This window comes from Antechinus flavipes, chromosome 2, assembly GCF_016432865.1.
Source record: "Antechinus flavipes isolate AdamAnt ecotype Samford, QLD, Australia chromosome 2, AdamAnt_v2, whole genome shotgun sequence".
Taxonomy (NCBI): domain Eukaryota; kingdom Metazoa; phylum Chordata; class Mammalia; order Dasyuromorphia; family Dasyuridae; genus Antechinus; species Antechinus flavipes.
In genome coordinates this window covers 234,762,907-234,781,718 of record NC_067399.1, presented here as the reverse complement: position 1 = coordinate 234,781,718, position 18,812 = coordinate 234,762,907, and the positions used below count along the sequence as shown (strand labels likewise).

Genomic DNA, 18,812 nt, shown 5'->3' with positions numbered 1-18,812 from the left:
TCAGGCTTTGGGTCTTATCCAATTTGACAGGGAAACAGGTTAAGAAAAGTTAATTAGATTGATTTGTGAGTGTGTGCACGCATGTATGGCCAAAATGGAAATTTGTTTGACTTGATTAGATATGTTTATGATAAGATTTTGTTTTCTCATTGGATAGTCAGACTTCCAATATTGTATCTCTAACTACCTTTGACTGTTATTTAGCAGATAACCAGTTTATGATATATCTAGTATATAGAACAACTTATGCTGTTATTCAGTTGTTTCAGTTGTGTCCCCAGTTGGAGTTTTCTTGGCAGAGATACTTAATTCACTTGAAAAATGTTAAAATTGTATCATAAAACCTTGTTCAGTTGGGTTCTAGTTCTTCTGAGTATACTGATTTGTTTATCCATCTCTTTTTACAGATGAGGAAACTGAGGTAAACAGGATTAAGTAACTTGGCCAGGATTACACGGCTAGTAAATGTCTAGGACCTTATTTGAGTCTTCCTGACTCCCATATCTACTGTACCACCTACTTATTCCTGAGTTAGCTGTTGCTAATAGCTGCTCAAAATACTCACTAGTGAAAAAAATTAAAATTTAACTCAAAAATTAACAGAGGGTTTTTGGCAGAAGCAACTATGATTAATTGAACTAAATTTATCTGTAGAGAAAGAAATAATGCTTACACTTGCTGATGTTCACATTTCTAGTCATCACAGTATAAAATTGGCTTCGGAGTCTCTGGGTTTGGGTTGAAATCTTTGCTCTGGGTGACCTTGGTAGGATGCTTAACCTCATTGCTCCTCTTGTGTAAATGAGGAGGTTGGACTAGATAACCTTCAAGATCCCTTTCAGCTTTCAGGCTTTGATCCCTTGATCCTTGCCAGCTGTGAGACATGCTTGATTTCTGTACAAAGAATCCTAAACCTCCCCATCATAATGGGGAGAAGCTGCAGACCTGACTTTGTCATTTACCTGTCTATATGACTTTGGACAGACCTGTCACCATGAGGCCTTAGTGAGCCATCTGTCCACCTTACAGGGCTGTTAAAATCAAATGAAATAATATGCTTTGATAGTTTTTACCCCTAAGCTATTTTCAATCTCAACATTATCTCATGTTTATTCATCTCCTCAGTCAAGTTTTTCTCTCTTGGTTTTGAATTCTTCTCTGGTAAGCCCCAATCCCTTTCTCCACATATCTGCTCCTAAGCTCTGAGCTTCAGAAACTCCTAGTAAATCTCCCCTCCCATACATTGTCTTTCCTCACTGGAGGAGAAACAAGAAGCAGAAATGGACTCTCGGTGTTCATTAATTTTCTTGGCTTTGCTGTCATTGACCTGAGATGGATTCTCTGGCTGGGGTTGTGATTTTCATATCAAGAAAAAGGTACTAATGGATAGCATAGTATCTCTATCATATTGGGAGAAGGGAAAGGTCAATTCAGGCCATTTGTACATGAAAATTTGCTCAAATCTTTACATACTTTTTCTTTTTGTATATGGAGAACTAAATTTCAAAGAGCTTGAAGAAAAATAAAAGAAAAAATAAGTTGATATAATTTCTGTCTTCTTGGAACAGAAAATTCTGTAGGTTGGAGAGGGGATGATTGTAATTGCAGTATTATGTGATATGTGTATTAGATAATATCAGAACAAAACTAAAAAGTCCAGAGAGAACATCACAAAGGCTGTTACATTTGAGGTTAAGGCTTACAGGATTTAGCAGTATAAGAAGGCAAATATAGATGTAGATGCCATTTAACAAATAAGGAAGGTTATATTGAAAAATCCAAAATCACATAATTAGAGGAGAAATGGGGAAGGAAAAGAGAACAAGTATCCATTTGTTCCCTAATATCCCCTAATATAAATTAATCCACTAATATAAACAGTGTGTTTAATTAAGCCCTTTATAAATTTTTGGTAATTTAAGGGAGGATATGGGTAGATGAATCAGAAAATGAACTTTTTAGGGTTGGATTGGAGAACAATAAACAAATATTCATTGCATTTTATTAATTTATTGCAGAGAAGGGTTCTACCACTTTGTCACAGTGTTACTATTGGCAACAAAGTTTTTAAGCACAGGAGTCTTGAGTGGCAGCCCACCACCATCACTACCCTTGTCTTGACTACCATCTCCCTTCAGACCCTGCTGGAGACAGCCAAGAACCCAGAACCTAAGAGCTTTAGCAATGGCTTGGAATGTCCTGGAATCAGTACCTGGAAAACTATCCCTGTAAAGATGCAGATTGGCAGAAATTAATTAAGATTTTTTTTTCTTTTCCTTAGTTAGAGCCTTGCACAGGAAGTACCTTGAAACCAGAAGGCATTTAATCAATACTCTTGGATGGGTTTTTCTTTGTTTCTTTTCTGGTGTTTATTAGAACCATAGACCTAGAAGCATGGGGATGGTGAACAGTGAGTATCTTAAGAAGGGGCCAGATGTAGTTATATATTTGATAGATTTTGATAATTAATTGGATATGAGAAAGAAGGAAGAGACATGGGAGCAATTATAGAAATTGAAACATAGGCAGAAATAGTGAAGTCAGGAAGAGCAAGATCAAGAGATGACAGACTATCAGAACTAAAGAGATAGTACTTAGAAGATCTTGAAAGGGCAGTAGTTATTATAGAATTACAGAATATAATAAAATCAGGAGGGATTTAGAGATCTTTAAATTCAAGGTGCTAGGAGAGAAAACTAGCTATTTCCAGCAGCTCCAGGAGCACAAAAAATGACAGTTACCATTGCTCAAAGCTGAAGTGCTTAGCATTTTCTGGGTTATGGATTCCTGGAACAGTGAATGGTCTGGATCCCATCTAAGAAGATTTTTGAAATGTACAAACTAAAAAACATAAGATGACAAAGGAATTTAATGGTATCAAAAAAGTCATTAAACTTTTATGGACCCCAGGTAAGTTAAGTGCCTTCTCATTTTACATTGGGTAATAAAGCTAAGAGAAGTGATGGGGCTTGAAGCTATGGGAACCTTAATTTAAACAGGCCTGCTTTGGGTGTTATTTTCAAAAGGATGAGCATATTCTGAACTGAGTGATTTCTTGGCTGTGGGAGGTAAGGAGCTAGGAAAGGGCTGGGCCTATGGGTTGGCTGGGTTGGGGTCCCTTCCGTAGCACCCGGACAATGACTGGAATGTGAGCCAGAAACAATGGAAGCTGACACTTGACATCTGAAGACAATGACTTCCAAGTTGTTTTTGTTTTTCTTAAGTGAGAGAGTTTTTTTCCTCCTTTCTCCCCAAACAATTGTTTCTGGGACTGGTGGGTGAGTAATCCCTTTTGGGCAGCAGGGGAGTGTGCTCTCTGGCCTGCAAACAATATACAAATGGGAGAGAATATAAAAATAGTGCAGTTCTGCTCTGGCATCCCTCTGGAGTTTCTTTTCTAATTTTCCCAAAACCCATCCCAGTCCTTGGTCTGGGATCTGAGGCTTGGGATATGTCAAGAATGAAAGCATAAGTTTCTGTGTTAGGGAATATCTACAACATGTTCAATTCATGAAAGACTGTCTCCTTTTTGGGACTGAAGAAGGGAGCAGGTTGCAGAATGTAGTGGAGTATAGAGCTGCTGGCAGAGCTTTAGACAGCAGTTCAGATCTTAGCTCTGACATTAGCTTACTGTGTAATCTTGGGCAGGTCTCTTCTGTTTTCTGTCTCTCTCTCTGCCCCACTTTCTCTTGCATAGAACAGCTTAAAAATGCTTCATTCATTCATGTTGTTAGATATCTCAATCCCAACAAGTCGAAAGCAGAACTCAGTAGCCTTCCCCTCCAGCTAATTTCTATTTCTTTTGAAGGCTGTTTATTTTAGCTATTCTTTAAGATGATCATGACATTAGGGATGACATACAATTGAATTGAACTAAGAAAGGGTTGTGCAAGGTCACCTGCCTCACTTTACCCTCCAGAGCTTTCTGGGTCCAGCTACAGATCAGGATGGGGAAATGGCCCTCCTTTTTCCCTCCCTCCTTTCCTCCTTCCCTTCTTCCCTCTCTTCCTCCTTCCCTTCCTCCTCTCTTCCTTCTTTCCTTCCTCCCTCTTTTTTTCCCTCCTTCCTCCCTCCCTGCCTCCCTTCCTTCCTTCTTCCTTCCCTTCCTCCTTCCCTCCTTTCCTTCTTTCCTCCCTCCCTCTCTCCCTCCCTCCTTCCTTTTTCCTTCACTCCCTTTCTCCCTCCCTCCTTCCTTCCTCTCTTCCTTCTTCCTTCCTCTTTCTTTCCTTCCTTCCTTCCTTCCTTCCTTCCTTCCTTCCTTCCTTCCTTCCTTCCTTCCCTCTCTCCCTCCCTCCTTCCTTCCCTCCCCTATTTCCCTCCTTCCTTACCTCCCTCCTTCCTTCTTGTCCCTCCCTTATGGATCTCTGAACCTTCCCAAGATATCTTGGGCTTTACTGGCTAGATTTCTTTCTTAAGGACCATGCCTAAAACCAAAATTACTCTGATGAAGCCTATCACCTCCCTGGTGTCATGGTCCAGAATGAAGGACAACAACCAGCTAGCCTTAATTACAGAATGGATGTGGTCTCAGTCAAACTAAGACTTATTGAAGACATTTTGAAGGCACACCTCAGTTAACTGATATTTACTGTGGATGTGTGGAACTGGCTGTTAGGTATTGGGCCTGCAGTGGAGGAGAAGCTCACTCAGTCAGAGGCAGAGTGGAGAACCATTCCTGGAATGCACTGACTTTGGATCTTTGAGGGGAAAAGGGTTATTTGTGGAGTTTTTGAGGAGCAGCAACAAAGCAACATTTAGATCCATGTACCATCTATAGACATATAGGATTATAAACTATAGACATATAGTAACTGCATTAGGAATCCATGGAAAGAGGAAATCCAGTATGGATGAGGAAAAGGATTGCCAATTGTAGTTTTTATTAGCAGTTATTAATCACTTTCTATGTGAGACCTGGGGGAAGAGGGAATAAAAAGATGAAAAAGTTGTAGATCCTGTTCTCAAGGAGCTTTCCTCTTTACTATCTCTTTCTGGGATATGATAATGTACTCAGTGACTGGAGTGAGGGAGAGGTCCAAACAGAGGGTTCTAGAGGGAAAAAGTAAACTGGAAGGGATTTGGAATATTCCTAGGAGGGAGATTATACACTTTTCCCTGCTCATAACAGTTGGTTTATAACATCATTTTTTCTTCATTTCCTGCATTGGAAGAGTATGAGGAAGGCACTTTCTTGTTTCCTGTCTGTCACCCAACCTTGTGGGAAGCAACAAGGCACACTGATAACAACAGAGGAGAGTATTGTGATATGTGAGACAAATCACTCTGCCTTTGTAAAATAAGGAGATTGGATCTTCTCTCTAGCACACATGCTTTTCCCTTGCTAGACCTTGAAGTACTTTTTGGTTCCATACTACTTTGAGTTGATGGTCCTCATATTCCTTCCCTAAAACTTTATGTTTTCATGCAGATGTTCTAGGATAAAACAGTAGGGAGGGATTAGTCTCATGTTTTCTGACATTGAAGTCAGGAGAAACTTTTTTCATAGTGGTATGGCCACCACTTTCCTTATTTGTTTTTGTCCAACAACCTCCTTTTCCTTTTATCTGTCTTCTTGTTGCTGCTTCTCCTGGACAGTGAAATTATAATGATCAAAACAAGGCTTGAAAAACTACATTCTACAAGAAGCTCTTGAACTATGGTTTCAGAATCTTGTTCATCTTTTTGTATGAGTGCTATTGTGTCAGAAGTGATTGATGAGCTTCAAGGTTTTTTCAAGCTGAGTTGGGCAGTGGAAATATATTCAGAAATGAAGTTGACAAAAAAAGGGAATTAAAAAAAAAAGTCTTTTTTTTTTTTTTAAAGGCAATGTGAAGTTCACATTAATCTCTATTTTCTGTCCAGTTTTTGATCTGATAATTCTCTGAGGTGTACTGAGATGGCAGTTTTATGAGTTATCCATCCAACTGCATTTTATAGTCAGGAAAACTTTAAGCTTTGTTTAAAACTTTTAAAAAAAACTTTCATTTATTTTTTTTCCTTCTGTGTTTGTGGTTAGACAAGCTCTTAAATGATGTAGAAGTAATTTAGGAGACTGATATTTCAGGGCTTGAGCAATCACTACAGTGGCATTTAATTCTTCTTAAGATTGTGAGTTCCACATTTTCCATGACAGTGATAAGTATTTTATTATGTTTTTATGTTTAATTGACATTATGAATAATCAGGGTTGTTGAGTTGAGCTATTACTATTATGATTCTAATGTATACATAGTAGATATTTAGTTGGAAGTGGAATTTTGCTCTACCAAATCAAATTCATTTTTATGTCAAAATGAACGAAAATGAATATATTTCAGTCAATTTTGTGATTGCAAAGAGTTGATCTTTTGTAGGACATTGTTATAGTAACTTGCTTATTCAATTTTATTCTTTTATCAAGAATTCCCTTGTAGATTATTCTCATAAAAGATTGAAATGGGGAAGTAGTTATTGATATTTTCTCTGCTTCCTTTTTTGCAGCAATACTAATTTTTCCCCCCAGGGAAAGACACACTTGGTGTCCTTCTCTTTTTCCACCATCTTGAATTAATCCTTTAGCATCCTCAGAATTGTGTTGACTATCACATGAACCTCCTCCATATACTTGTGTAGTTCAGCTGCTCTGCTTAGCTTTGTTTCACGAGTATCATTTCTGCTTCCTCCCATGAGAGCTGTGATTTTAGAGGCCAAAATGTACTGTTTCTACTGCTTTTGATAAAAGTGTGGTTGTTGTTTTAAATAGAAGTCTTTGCAGTTTTTAAATCAGTTTATCTTTTTTCTTATTTCACTGTTAACTGTTCATGAGATATGTGGCTTAGAATGGGATTAAAGTTTCTACAAAGTTCTTCCTCCTACTTCTTTCTATTTTATGAGGCAGTACTTCTGTAAGCATTTGGAAATGAGTTTGTATTCTTCTACATACTTTTTGTTACCCTTCCCTGTGTCCTCTTTTGCTGATTTCCTTGGGAATTCTTCATTATATAAAAGACCATTAGCAGCACACAGTACAGATAATAGGAATCACAAAGAATGTTGTTCAGTTGTTTAGTCCGGACTGACTCTGTGACCCCATTTGAGATTTTCTTGGCAAAAATACTGTAGTACTATGCCATTTCCTTCTCCAGCTCTTTTTATAAATGAGTGACTTGAACTCAGGTTTTCTGACACCCTAATTAGATACCCTTACAAGGAGAGATTACTTGCATTTAGAGTTGGAAAGAAACTTTGAGGTCATTTTCCTGAAGAAGAAACTGATACTCATAGAGAAACTGAGTTGTGTTTTCAAATTTAATGAACTTTCCAGTATACTATGGTGACTCCAGGATCAGGGAGAACTAATTGGATGAGATTTGAACTATCCCTAAAAAACATTGTGCATTTGTGGAGAGTCTTAGTGTGAAAACAGCCATGTCTATCCTGGACTGAGTCTGCCCAAGACTAGCTTTATTTCTGGCTCCTTAAGAAAAACATTTGATCTTGCTGTCTAGGTGGTGAATTTATATGCCAGATACATTTATGTAGGGCTTATTATCTTAGAAAGTATTTTGTCCAAGGTTACGTAATTTAAATCCAAATACACAAGTGTATTTGAACTTGGGTCTTTCAGACTCCAGGTCTAGTACTCTATCCACTGTGCCACCTAACTGTTAAGTGCTTTATAAATATCTCATTTGATTCTCATTACAATTTTGGGATGTGGGTGTGATTTTTTTACAGATGGGGAAACTGAGGCAGGAAGCAGTTGTCTTGCTCAGGATCGCACAATGACTCCATCCATTGCACTTTCTGCCCACCTTGATCTTCAAAACTTTGCCATGGGATAGCATGCTTACATTGGCGGGGGTGGGGTGGGGTGTATATTAAAAAGAGTATTGGTCTTGTATAATTTTGGACACGTCTCATCTCGTTGTGTCTCAATTTCTTCATCCTCAAATAGTGGGGCATTGTGATAATTATCCTACACACATCTTTTTCTCTGAGGATCATATAATATATAAAAGTCTTTGTCTACATATCTGAAAAATTCTGACTTGGGCTTGTTTTCTCAGAATGAAACCAGATGGATCAGACCAGATGATTCTTAAGCCCCTTTTCAATGCTGACAGTACAGTAAAACACACTCTGACTACCACTGTAGAGTGCAGATAGTACTATGTCAGGTATATAGAAAATATAGGTACAATAGGAACTCTGACCATACATTTTTATTAATTTATGTTCTTAAGTAGTGATGTGGTTGGGCAAAATTGAGTTACTTCCAGGAGGTGTTAGGAGTATGGAAATGGGATAGTCCATGGGGAGTATAGCATTTTGAGGTAACATTTGTGTTGGGAGAAAGGAGCTTTTCCTCTGTGACTGACTGATGGGATTCTACCCCAAAGAGAGCTTGGCTAGTACTTTAGCTATTCTGGAACTGAGGAGGAGGAGAAAGACTTAGAATCCAGGAGAAAAATGTTACAAAAAAAGTCATTTAAGCTTCCTTGACTGCAGTTTCCTCAACCCTATCATTGATGGGGATTCAATTCTTAGCTCTAAGATCCTATGACATTTCTAGCAAACAAGAGTTTTAAAAAGCATTAAGCTCTCAGTTTCCGTTTCTTGCCTCAGTTTCCCCTGGCAGTTTTCTCCAAGTTCTTGTCATGCATTTCACAAGAACAAAATTCTGCAGTTCCCAGGAGCAAAAAGTCCTATTTTCCAGCAAGCTTTTAGCTAGGAAGATTCAGCCTTGTGGATTGACAAGGGGGAAGAACAGGCCTGGAGGTCTGTCCTGGGTCTGAGGACACAGGCTGTGGAACAGACAGGAATGTTTCTGTGGACAGACCTCTTCCCCAAGGATGCTGTGGTTTGTGGAGTAAATAAGGAGGGAGCAGGCCCACCTGGAGCCTTCCCCTAGGTGCTGATTTCTGACTTGCTGTTTCCTTTGTCTCGCTGCCATGATTCTCTCTTCAGCTGAGAGGTGGGTGGCCCGAGGCTTAGTGACCTGGTGGCTGCCTAGTCGTGACTGGCATTATCAAGAACCCAGGGCTGGCTTTCCCCTCTGCTTCAGTTCCTCCTTCCTTTGCTCAGAGCAGTGACTGTATGACTGGGTGGCTGAGTCATAGAGTCCCCTGCTTCCACTCTGTGGCAAAGAATTGTAGACTTCTAGAAAGTCAGAGGGAGAAGAACCTTTAGTATATAGAAATTAGTATCTATTATTCATTATATATTATTACATATTCAGTATGTAGCAGAGCTGGCAGGGATTTCAGAACACCGGAGGGACCCTCTCTCCTACCCCTCTTCTTTTTTTCCTGACTTTTCAAGGCTTTGGATAGGAAGAAAATGGAAATTCCCTCTGACCAGTGAGTTCTCCTTGAATGTGGGTGAATAATTTGTAACATCCTACAACATCCCCTTTAGATTTCTTGTTCTTGGTCTTTTAGTGACCTGTCCACTGTCAGCTGTTTCTGTTGGCATTGAGGAGTCAAGCCTGGATCCCCAGAGCCCTTCAAAAATAGGACAGAGCAGTGGAAAAGGGGAAACTCTGATTCACCTGGGGACAGCGTTTATGACATCGCCTGATAAAGATAGACCGGTCTGTTCCCTTGTCCCCTCCTTGGGGGAAGGCCCCATTCTCCCACACTGTCTGTAAAACAACACCAGCTCTGGTTCCCCGCCCCCAAGCCCCAATTACTTGCTCTGCTAAGTCACTTTTCTCTTTTTCTTCAGGAAAGTTTGCTTAGCTGCATTCAGTTAAGGAACATGGGGGTCTTGGTCACTATCAGAGACCGAAGGTTTGGGAAATAGGAGACCCACACCCTGTCTGTGCAAGCCTGACCTTTAAAGGTCAGCTGGAAAGGTCAGTCGGTAACCAGTTCACTGGTGGGTGAGCTGGCCAGACAGTTTTGCTTTTGTTCCTACTTGGGGAAGGGTTTTCAGATGTTTAGCTGGAGTGAAAACAGAGGAGATCCAGAGACTCATTTAGATTTTCTGAATTGGAAGGAATCTCGGGGCTGGAAGAACCTTAGAACACAAAATGTTAGAGCTGAAAGGTCTGGGTCTGCTCTAAGCACTGTGGTCTTGATGTTGAGCTGGCAAAATTCCATTATCTCTGGCTGATCACCTGCTTTTTACTTTGGCTCCAGCCTGGGAAATCTTCGTGTTCAGCCTTATTGGAGTGACTTGAACTTAGGGGAAGCAGTGAATTGGTAAATTTACATGGCATTGCCCCGCTCCCCCCCAAGCTAGGTCCTAGCTCTAGAGCTTTTATAGTTGTCTCTCCTTTTCTATTCTCTGAATAACTGGAGAACCAGAGAATTTAAGGGATTAGACCAGGGTTACAGAGATAGCTAGCTCCCCTGACTTCAGTTCTGGTTCTTTCTATTTTTCCATGTTATTTCTGTATAGTGTATATTACATATGTAATATGTAATATATATTATAGTACACGCTATATATGTAATGTATATTACATTAACATATATATAATATATATTTGTAGTACATATATGTATGTCTACATACATGCATACACATATAAAACAGTGTCTATAAGATGACAGTTTTCAAAATATTTTTGAAAATCATTATCTTCTTGAATTCTCTTAACAGCCTTAAGAGGTGGAGAAGAAGAAAGAGAAGGAAATAAGCATTTATTAAGCACCTACTGTGTGCTAGGCACTATGACAAGAATTTTACTTATTTTATTCTCACAATAATCCTGGGAGATGCTATTATTATTCTACTTGAGGGAACCAAGGCAGGCAGAGACTAAATGATTTGTCCAGCATCAAATAGCTAAAAACATTTGTCCAAGACTGGATTTGAACTCAGCTCTTCGACAGCTAGCATCTGCCTCTGAGTACAGACAGTATATCTTCATTTGAGCTGTATTGAAATGCCCAATATCATATAAGGAGTTAGTACTAAAACTATGACTAAACCTCAGGGGTTTTGATTTCCATTGTATTGTTCCTTTTACTGAAATATAAGTACACAAATACACAGTGAAAAGATGCCCTTGAATATATCATAGGGAAACTTGGGGGTAGTTCTGAGTATAATCTGGGGTGAAACTCAGTTTCTTGATTTTGGGTTCGTTTCAGTCCTAGTTTCTAGTTCTAAACATTCCAAGGTTCCTTCTAGCTTAGAAGTATCTAGGTAGATAGAACCTTGGTTCTGGACTCAAGACTTGAAATCTTTTAACTGGATGTCTCTTCCTGCTTCAATTTCTTCAATTATAAATGGGGCTCACAAAAGCATTAAGGACCTTTTGTAGCTCCTTCCTCCTATTTTATTAAGCTATTTGCCAATTTTGGTATATCTTTTTGTATTTTAAAGACTCAACCCATTATCTACAGCAATAGCCTGCTGTTGGATTTCCCACCCCAATCCATCTTCCATCAAAGTGATTTCTTTAAAATTATCCATGTCACACCTCAGACACAGTAAGCTCATTCCCAGGAACAAATACAAAAATCCTCCATAAGTTCTTCTTTCCCCCAGGCTTTTATGAAGCCATATACCTACCTGTCTCCTTATTTTCCTGGTTTCTTCTCTCCAGGCTCAGATCCCACCTTCTTTTCATGGTTCTCTTCCCCATCTTTCAGTGCCTTCTCCCCAAGAGATGCACGAGGAGATGGTGGTCCCCCTTGACAGTCTAAGGCTATTTCTCTGAAACTTACACATTGCTTTCAGAGGCCAGGGAGAATTGTGCTGTCAACATAATGCCCTTCAAATGCTTGATGAGAGGTATGATGTCTCTTGTAAGTCTTTTCTAGGCTTAACATGCCTATTTTTTTCCATCTGCCTGTCATGGTATCCTAGCTTCCTTAAGATGCTGGTTGCTTTTATTTTTTTAATGATGCTTTCCCTAAAATGTACCCAGAACATAATTTGATATATTAGATTTTGTATGATGAAGACAAATGCCATTGGGGCCATTACCTTCCAGGTTCTGGTCACTATGCCTTTCTTAAATAAGATCAGATCTATGATATCTGGAGAGATCTCTATAGTTTTCTTTGGTTGCAATCCCAAAATTGCAGTCCCTTTCTGGAAAAAAAAAATAACACTGTTCCTTCGCCTTGTACTTGCAAAATTTTTTTCATTTGAAGTGTTAGCTTCAGCCCCTCATCTTAGTATATTTTTTAGTTATGAAAAATCTGTAGTAGAATATCCAAGGTCACATTTGAACTTGGGTCTGCTAACATTCTATATATTTTTTTATATTTTGTATTTTGATTGTCGTTATTAGGTATTTCTGTGTTTTCTGCAGATTTTATAAGCATGTTTTTTCCTGAGTCATTGGTAAAAATTTTAAACAGCCTAGGAAATCATAGGAGCAGTCCACAAGACACTCCTTTTTCCAGGTTTGCATTGATACATTAATGACTATTCACTCAGTGAGCCTCTAGCTCACATCTCTCTAGTTTGTCAGTGAAGATGGCATGAGAGCCTTTGTCAGAATTTTTGCTGAAACCTAGGTAAATCTACTGTATCTGCAATGTGGAAGAGGAAATGAGGTTAGTCTGGTCTGACCTTTTCTTATCTCTTTTTCTGTTTCTATACCTATATTTTTAAAATTTTTTTTTTTTTGCTGTTTAGTTCAAAAATTGCCTTTTCTGATCTCTCTTCTGCATTGTCTTTCTAATGTTGCAGGTTCCACAACCCTGGGGAACAGGTACTTTTATAGTCCCCATTTTACTGATGAAGAAACTGAAACAGTGATTAAAGATACTAGGCGTGTGACTGTGGGCAAGTCATTTAACCTTAACTCAGTTAACTCATCTGTAAAATGCCAAGAAAACCCTGAACAAGGTCACATGACTGAAAAAGAAACAAGAAAAACACACAGACTCCAAATGGGTTCAGAAACATGATATTTTTGACTGAATAACAGTAGTAGAATGTATAGAGAGTCTGAGGGATTCCTAGATATGGTCATGGAGGGCATAACTTTATTAATTCATGATACCTGGTAGTCATAAGCATTTAGATTGGATTAGGAGCGTTTTGAGATGAGCTGTTATTACTTGGGTTTATACAGAGATAAAGAGAGTTTGCTGGGCTGACCTCCTTGTTCAGCAAGCATCCTATGAAGCCTTTACTATGTGACAGATATGATCTCTTCCCCCTCAAGGAGTTTATATTCTATTATTTTATTCAATTCTATTCTATTCTCTTCCTATTCTATTCTATTTATATAATAGAATATAATTATATAATGTTAAATTATAATATATTCTATTATGTAATATTATATATTATATTATCATATCCTATTATATTTGTATAATATAATGTATATTATATAAGACAAAAAGAAGGGAAGACTGAACAAGAAACTTGAAGGGGCTGAGGGAAGTACTGGGGGTAGGCCTGGAGATTGAGGTTGGAGGGCAGGACTCACCAGTGAGAGAAGGGGAGACACAGTTCATTCTGTGAGTGTATGTGCATTCCTTGTTGCAGTTCTGTATCATGGAAAGCCCATCGGTCTTGGCTTCAGAAAACAGGGTAAAGCTAGAGCTTCTGTAGAGTTCGATTCTCATTCCTTGCTTCCTGTGCCTTGGGATTGTGATGTGACCAGGTGCTTCCATGGGTTCCTTTCCCATGGAAGGTGATATATTATTCACCTTCCATGGGAGACTCTTAGTTGTTGGGGCCTTCTCCTATAAGGCCACTTCCATTTACATATATGAATTACTCATTTGTTCACATGCTCCCTATCCCATTAGAAAGCAGGGGGCTGCTTAGTAATTTTAGCACTTTAACATTAACTTAGTATATACTGCCAGTATTATGACCTGAGAGGCCCTCTAATTATTGATTATAACCTCAGTGCTAAGGGGGATTTATAAAGATAAGTGAACCTGACTGAATTCCTGTCATCATTTTACTATTTAGTAGTTGGTTAAATAGAATAAAATTCAGATTATAATGCTATGAGATCAGATGAGGAAAAGGATCACTTTTCAGGAGGGGTAAAAGCAGAAAAGGCATCATGGAGAAGAAGATGGCACATGGAGAGAATCCTAAAGGGATGAGTAGGATGAGTTGTCAGAGGGAAGGGAAACAACAATTTTTTCCTTTCATTTTTTTTTCCCTTTTTTTTATTCCGGGCCTCAGTTACTCCATCTGTGAAGTGAGGAGGTTCGGCCGTGGGTGGTAGACAGGGCCCTGTCTGTCCTTGTTCAGGAGTCTCCTTAGCAGGGTGTAGGAGTGGGGCTGAGCACATTAACTTACCCTGCAGGGTGTGGGCCACAGCTGATAGACCCATAGAAAAAAGCAATCTGGTGCTGACTGACACAGAATGCTTGGAGGTGACTCTGGCCGTCGCTTGTAGGGCCCGCAGCTGGCAGCCTGGGCTGCCATTGTCTCCTCACAATTGCCTTGGAAGGGGCAGGCAAGAGCCCTGTGATGAGCAAAGCCCCACAACCAATTTGAGAAAACGGGGACAGGAAGCCAGAATCTAGGACAGCAAGTGGGTTACACAACTTCCTGTCCCTTTGTGCCCCTCAGCCAGCTTTGGTTTAGTGTTGACAAACAGTTTAAGCTTCCCCCCCAAGCTTTCACTCCCCGGAAGGACCTCATCATTCACTCATTGTTTTGAAGCCATTGAGTTGTAATAATCCTTAGAATATGGAATAGATGGTACCTTGAGAACTGAGGTGGGTGGGGTGGATGGAGTGGATAGAATGGAGAATGTCAGAACTGGAAGTGCTATGTTTCTTTGTTCTAAGGTGCCTTTTTTTTTTTTTTTTTTTTTGAATGCTTAGAAAAACCACAAAATAGAACAGAATATTTGAGCAATAAAAAGAGTCTCAGATCGTAGACTGTAGAATATGTAACATAGGATTTGAGCAGTGGAAGTCATTCTTTAAAATGTAGAAGGAATTCACATGGAATGGATGAATCTTGGAATTGTAGAATTTAGGTATCCAAGGGACTTGGGAGATATTTAGGCCCAGAGAGGTTAAGTCCCATACCTCTCTACTTTCTCATTTTACCTCTTAGAACAGAGGACGTAGAATGTAGATCTTAGAATGTTAGCCTTTGAAAAGATTTAAGAATTCTTTTTGTCCGACTCCTACTTGCTACTGTAGCCAGGTCACATAGCAAATTATGAAAGAGATGTTACCAGAGCTCAGATTTTTATCTTTCCAGTCCCTCTGTTTTCTTCCCTGAGCACTCTGATTCCTTGATTAATCTTAACATTGACCAGGCTTGTGAATGTGGCCTTTAGCTGTGCACAGTGCCTGGTACATAATAGGTGCTTAATTGATAAATTGCTACATTTATCCTGAGTAGCTTCCTTTTTCCTAACTTCAGTTTTGTCCAAGGCTAGGAGGTGGAAGAAATCTAAAGGGAGTGTTCCAGCCAATCTCATGACTCTGAAAATCATTTTCCAGGAATTCAGGACCCCCCAAACCATCTCTTAATGAGCGTGACAATGAGCAGTGACAGCTGAGGGGCTCTCCTTGATAGCCATAGAAAAACCTTTTGAGGACACTGGAACAGATTTGACAATATGTCTGGGAAACCCTTCCCCACTCCCTCTCCCTCTTTCTTTCTCCCTCTTTATCTTTCTTTCTCTTTCTCTCTGTCTCTGTCTCTGTCTTTGTCTCTGTCTCTGTCTCTCCTTCCTCGCTCTCCCCCTTGCTTTCCCTCCTTCTTCCTTCTCCCTGCTGTTCTTTCACTGAGAGTGTCTCTTTGTCTCCCTCCCTCCCTCTGACACACAGTGATCTCCCCAGACAGGCGTCAGGAGAGAAGCTGGTTTTTAAATTAACACATGGGCTCAGCTCTGATGGAATTGACTGTGCCAGCTAATGCGATCTGCACATCTCACTACGGGCCTGTTGCTATTATTAGATATGACACGCATGGTGACTAAAATGCCGGTAAATTTTTAGTCAGCAGCCTTGAAGCTGCTGATTGTGTCCGTCAATTAAAATAATATTAATAATGATAGCTTGTACAGTGTTTTCTGGCTTACAAAAGGCTTTGCATACATTATTTTTATTTGCTCTTGCAAAGAAACAAACATAGATAAGACATCAGATCTTAGCTTTACAGCTTGAAAGGCCCATAGAGACCATCTAATCCAATCCTTTCATTTTATAGAGGAGTGACTTTCCTTAGGTCACTTAGTATGTAGTAGAACTGGGGACTCGAATTTGGTTAGGTGATTTGGTCTTGGTCACACAGCTAGGAAGTGGATGAACCTGGATTTCAACTCAAATCAATTCATTTTTAGTTCTCTGTACCTCTCTCTCTTTCCTCTCTATCTCTGAATCTGTCTTCCTCTCTGAATTTCTCTCTCCCTCTCTTTGTCTCTCTTTCTCTCTTCCTTTTCCCCTTTCTCCTCTTTTCTTACCCCCACATAAGAATTATTACATATTATCATTATTATCATTTTATTATTATTATTATTCCTGTTAGTCCACAAGATTATGAGGTTTTTACATCTAGAAAGGATAACTTAGTCCTCATTGTAAAGCTGGAACCCAAAAAGGGTTGGCTGCCTAGTTAAATGGTGGCAAAGGAGATTCCAGGTTTCCATCGCCTAATTTATTGATACTGCAAACTCCTCCCTTTCTCCTGATCTAGAGTCAGTCTCCTGACAAATCACTTAACCTCTATCTGCCTTAGTTTCAACTGAAAAAAATGGAGATAGGACTAATACTTTCCTCCCAGGTACATAGTAGATACCTAAGTGCTTGAACTCTCCCTTTTCCCTCTGCTCATCCTTCTTGCAGGTATTTCCAGTTCCTAGCATTTTTTTGTGCCAGGGAGCCTTAGCTGAGTTTGGGAGTAGTTTTGCTTCCATTCATCAAGTTACCTTTCTCTCTATCTCAGTCCTCCCTCTCCCCCTTGGAGTAGGATTAGGAACAGCTGGCTCCTACCCAGTCAGAGGAGAGGGATTTGGAGGTTTCCCAGAGGAGAAATAAATTATCTCCCTATGATCTAGTTGAAAGATTCACCAGGGTTCTGATGGATAAGTTCCATAGGTTCTTTCCCTTTGTAATGACTTAAGCAGTGAGTTTTAAGTACATCTCATTTGGGAGTGACCCAGAGGGAGAAGCATTTGAATTCTGACTTTGAGTCCTGTCAAAAAAAGTTAAGAGAAGCTTGGGACATCCTGCAGCATCAGACAGTGTATTTATGGAGATTTTCAAGGATGGGAAAGGAGGATATTTTGAATTAATATAGACATCAGGGTGACTTTGTATGAATCAGGCCCTGCAGGAAGTCCAGTCCTATGGCCTTGTGTTGGCTAGAAAGGCAAGTGTGAGCATTTGAGCCCTAACTGTCTTTTTGCTTCTTTTCCCTTTCCCCTAGGCTTTTTTGCATCGCATCCGGCAGAATGTGGCCGATTCAGCAGACAAGTGCATTACTGAGGAGAATGTCAAGGTTTGTATGTCTGGGTCCTGGACAATGGGTGCTGAGACACGGGAGGGAGGCAGGCATGCTTTAGTCTGTTTCCTCATGAGGGATTAAGGATGAACTTGGTCCCTTTTTTCTTCCCACTTTGTGCTTAGCATCCTGCCTTATGAACACCCAATGGAGCATCCCTCCTTCCTTCTCTCCTTCATTAACACCCACATTTACTTTGATGCCTCAAGTAAACAAAGGAAGAATACAGAATTTGTAATTGGAAAATTTGGGTTTCAAATCCTGATTTTGTTATTTACCATTTGGAGTGACATTGGGCCAGTCACTTCTCTATGTCTTGGTTTCCTTATCTGTAAAATGAGGTTACTTAGATCAGATGTCACTCTGGATCAGGGGGCCACTAAACATCAATTCACACTGATTAGAAAACAATCTGTATTTTCTTGTGTCCTTGAATATCACCAAGTAACATTTGAATCTGTTTGGGCCACAAGTCTGAGGGCCCTGTGGTTGACCATGAGGTCCATCCTATCTCCTCTGAATTAAGTGCTCATCATCACAGACCAAGTTCCCTAAGAATCTCTCCTAAGATTTGCTGCCCAACAACAAAAAGGCCCTCGAAGATACAGCCTCCGCTGCCATCACTCCATGTGAGATCAGATTCTGTATGGCTCATCTTTCTAACCTCCGTCTGAGTGTGTGCACATGAGTGAAAGGACAGATGACTATCCAGGCGGTTCTCAGGGGCTTTGACCAGTACAATCAATCCATGTGGACAGAAGGCAGCTTGGATTTTGCCCCTGCCTCCTTGGGGATTGGAGTAGCATCCAGCTCTGGGCTAGATGAGGCCAGCCAAAGGGGTTTTTCCCCAGCTTCTGCCTGACTTCTGGCTTGCATTAATTTGAGCTCTAGCCTTGAGCGCCTTCCTCAGGAGAGCTAGAATGGATGATTCCAATTCATTTAAATTTATCAGCATTTAAAGAATTATTTTAATCAAAAATTTTTTGTTACTATCTTATATTATACTCTCATGTCCAAATAAATTTCTCCCCTCTCCAGGCAGCCACATTTTGTTACAAAGAAAGGTAGGAAGCAGTCCTATGACTAGTTATTAATCTGTATTTCCATATTTCCCTACTTCTGCCAAGAATTCATGGAGGTACATTTTCTTTCTTTTGAGGTTCAAGCTTGGTTATTGTACCCTCTCCTTTTCCTTCTCCTCCTCCTCCCTTTCTCCTTTCCCAGTGCTATAGGCATTTATATGTTGTTCTCTGCATTGTTTACTTTATTTTGATTTACTTTACATAATTCTTAATATCAATTTGTTTATGCAATACCTTGTGAGTACTGTACTAAGTGCAGAGGGAGATAGAAAGTTTAGTTATACCCATTCTTGGCCTTCATAGAGCTCATGCTGTAGTAGGCAACTATGACATATG

The 18,812-nt window shown here is 39.7% G+C and overlaps 1 protein-coding gene across 1 annotated transcript in view; it reads left to right on the top strand.

Moving 5' to 3' along the window:
- The window catches only part of PREX1 (phosphatidylinositol-3,4,5-trisphosphate dependent Rac exchange factor 1), a 206,138-nt gene that overhangs the window by 64,907 nt on the left and 122,419 nt on the right, over nt 1-18,812 (top strand). Inside the window, exon 2 of the mRNA XM_051976532.1 lies at nt 17,320-17,391. Coding sequence (XP_051832492.1) covers nt 17,320-17,391 — 72 coding nt within the window. The remainder of the gene's footprint in view (nt 1-17,319; nt 17,392-18,812) is intronic.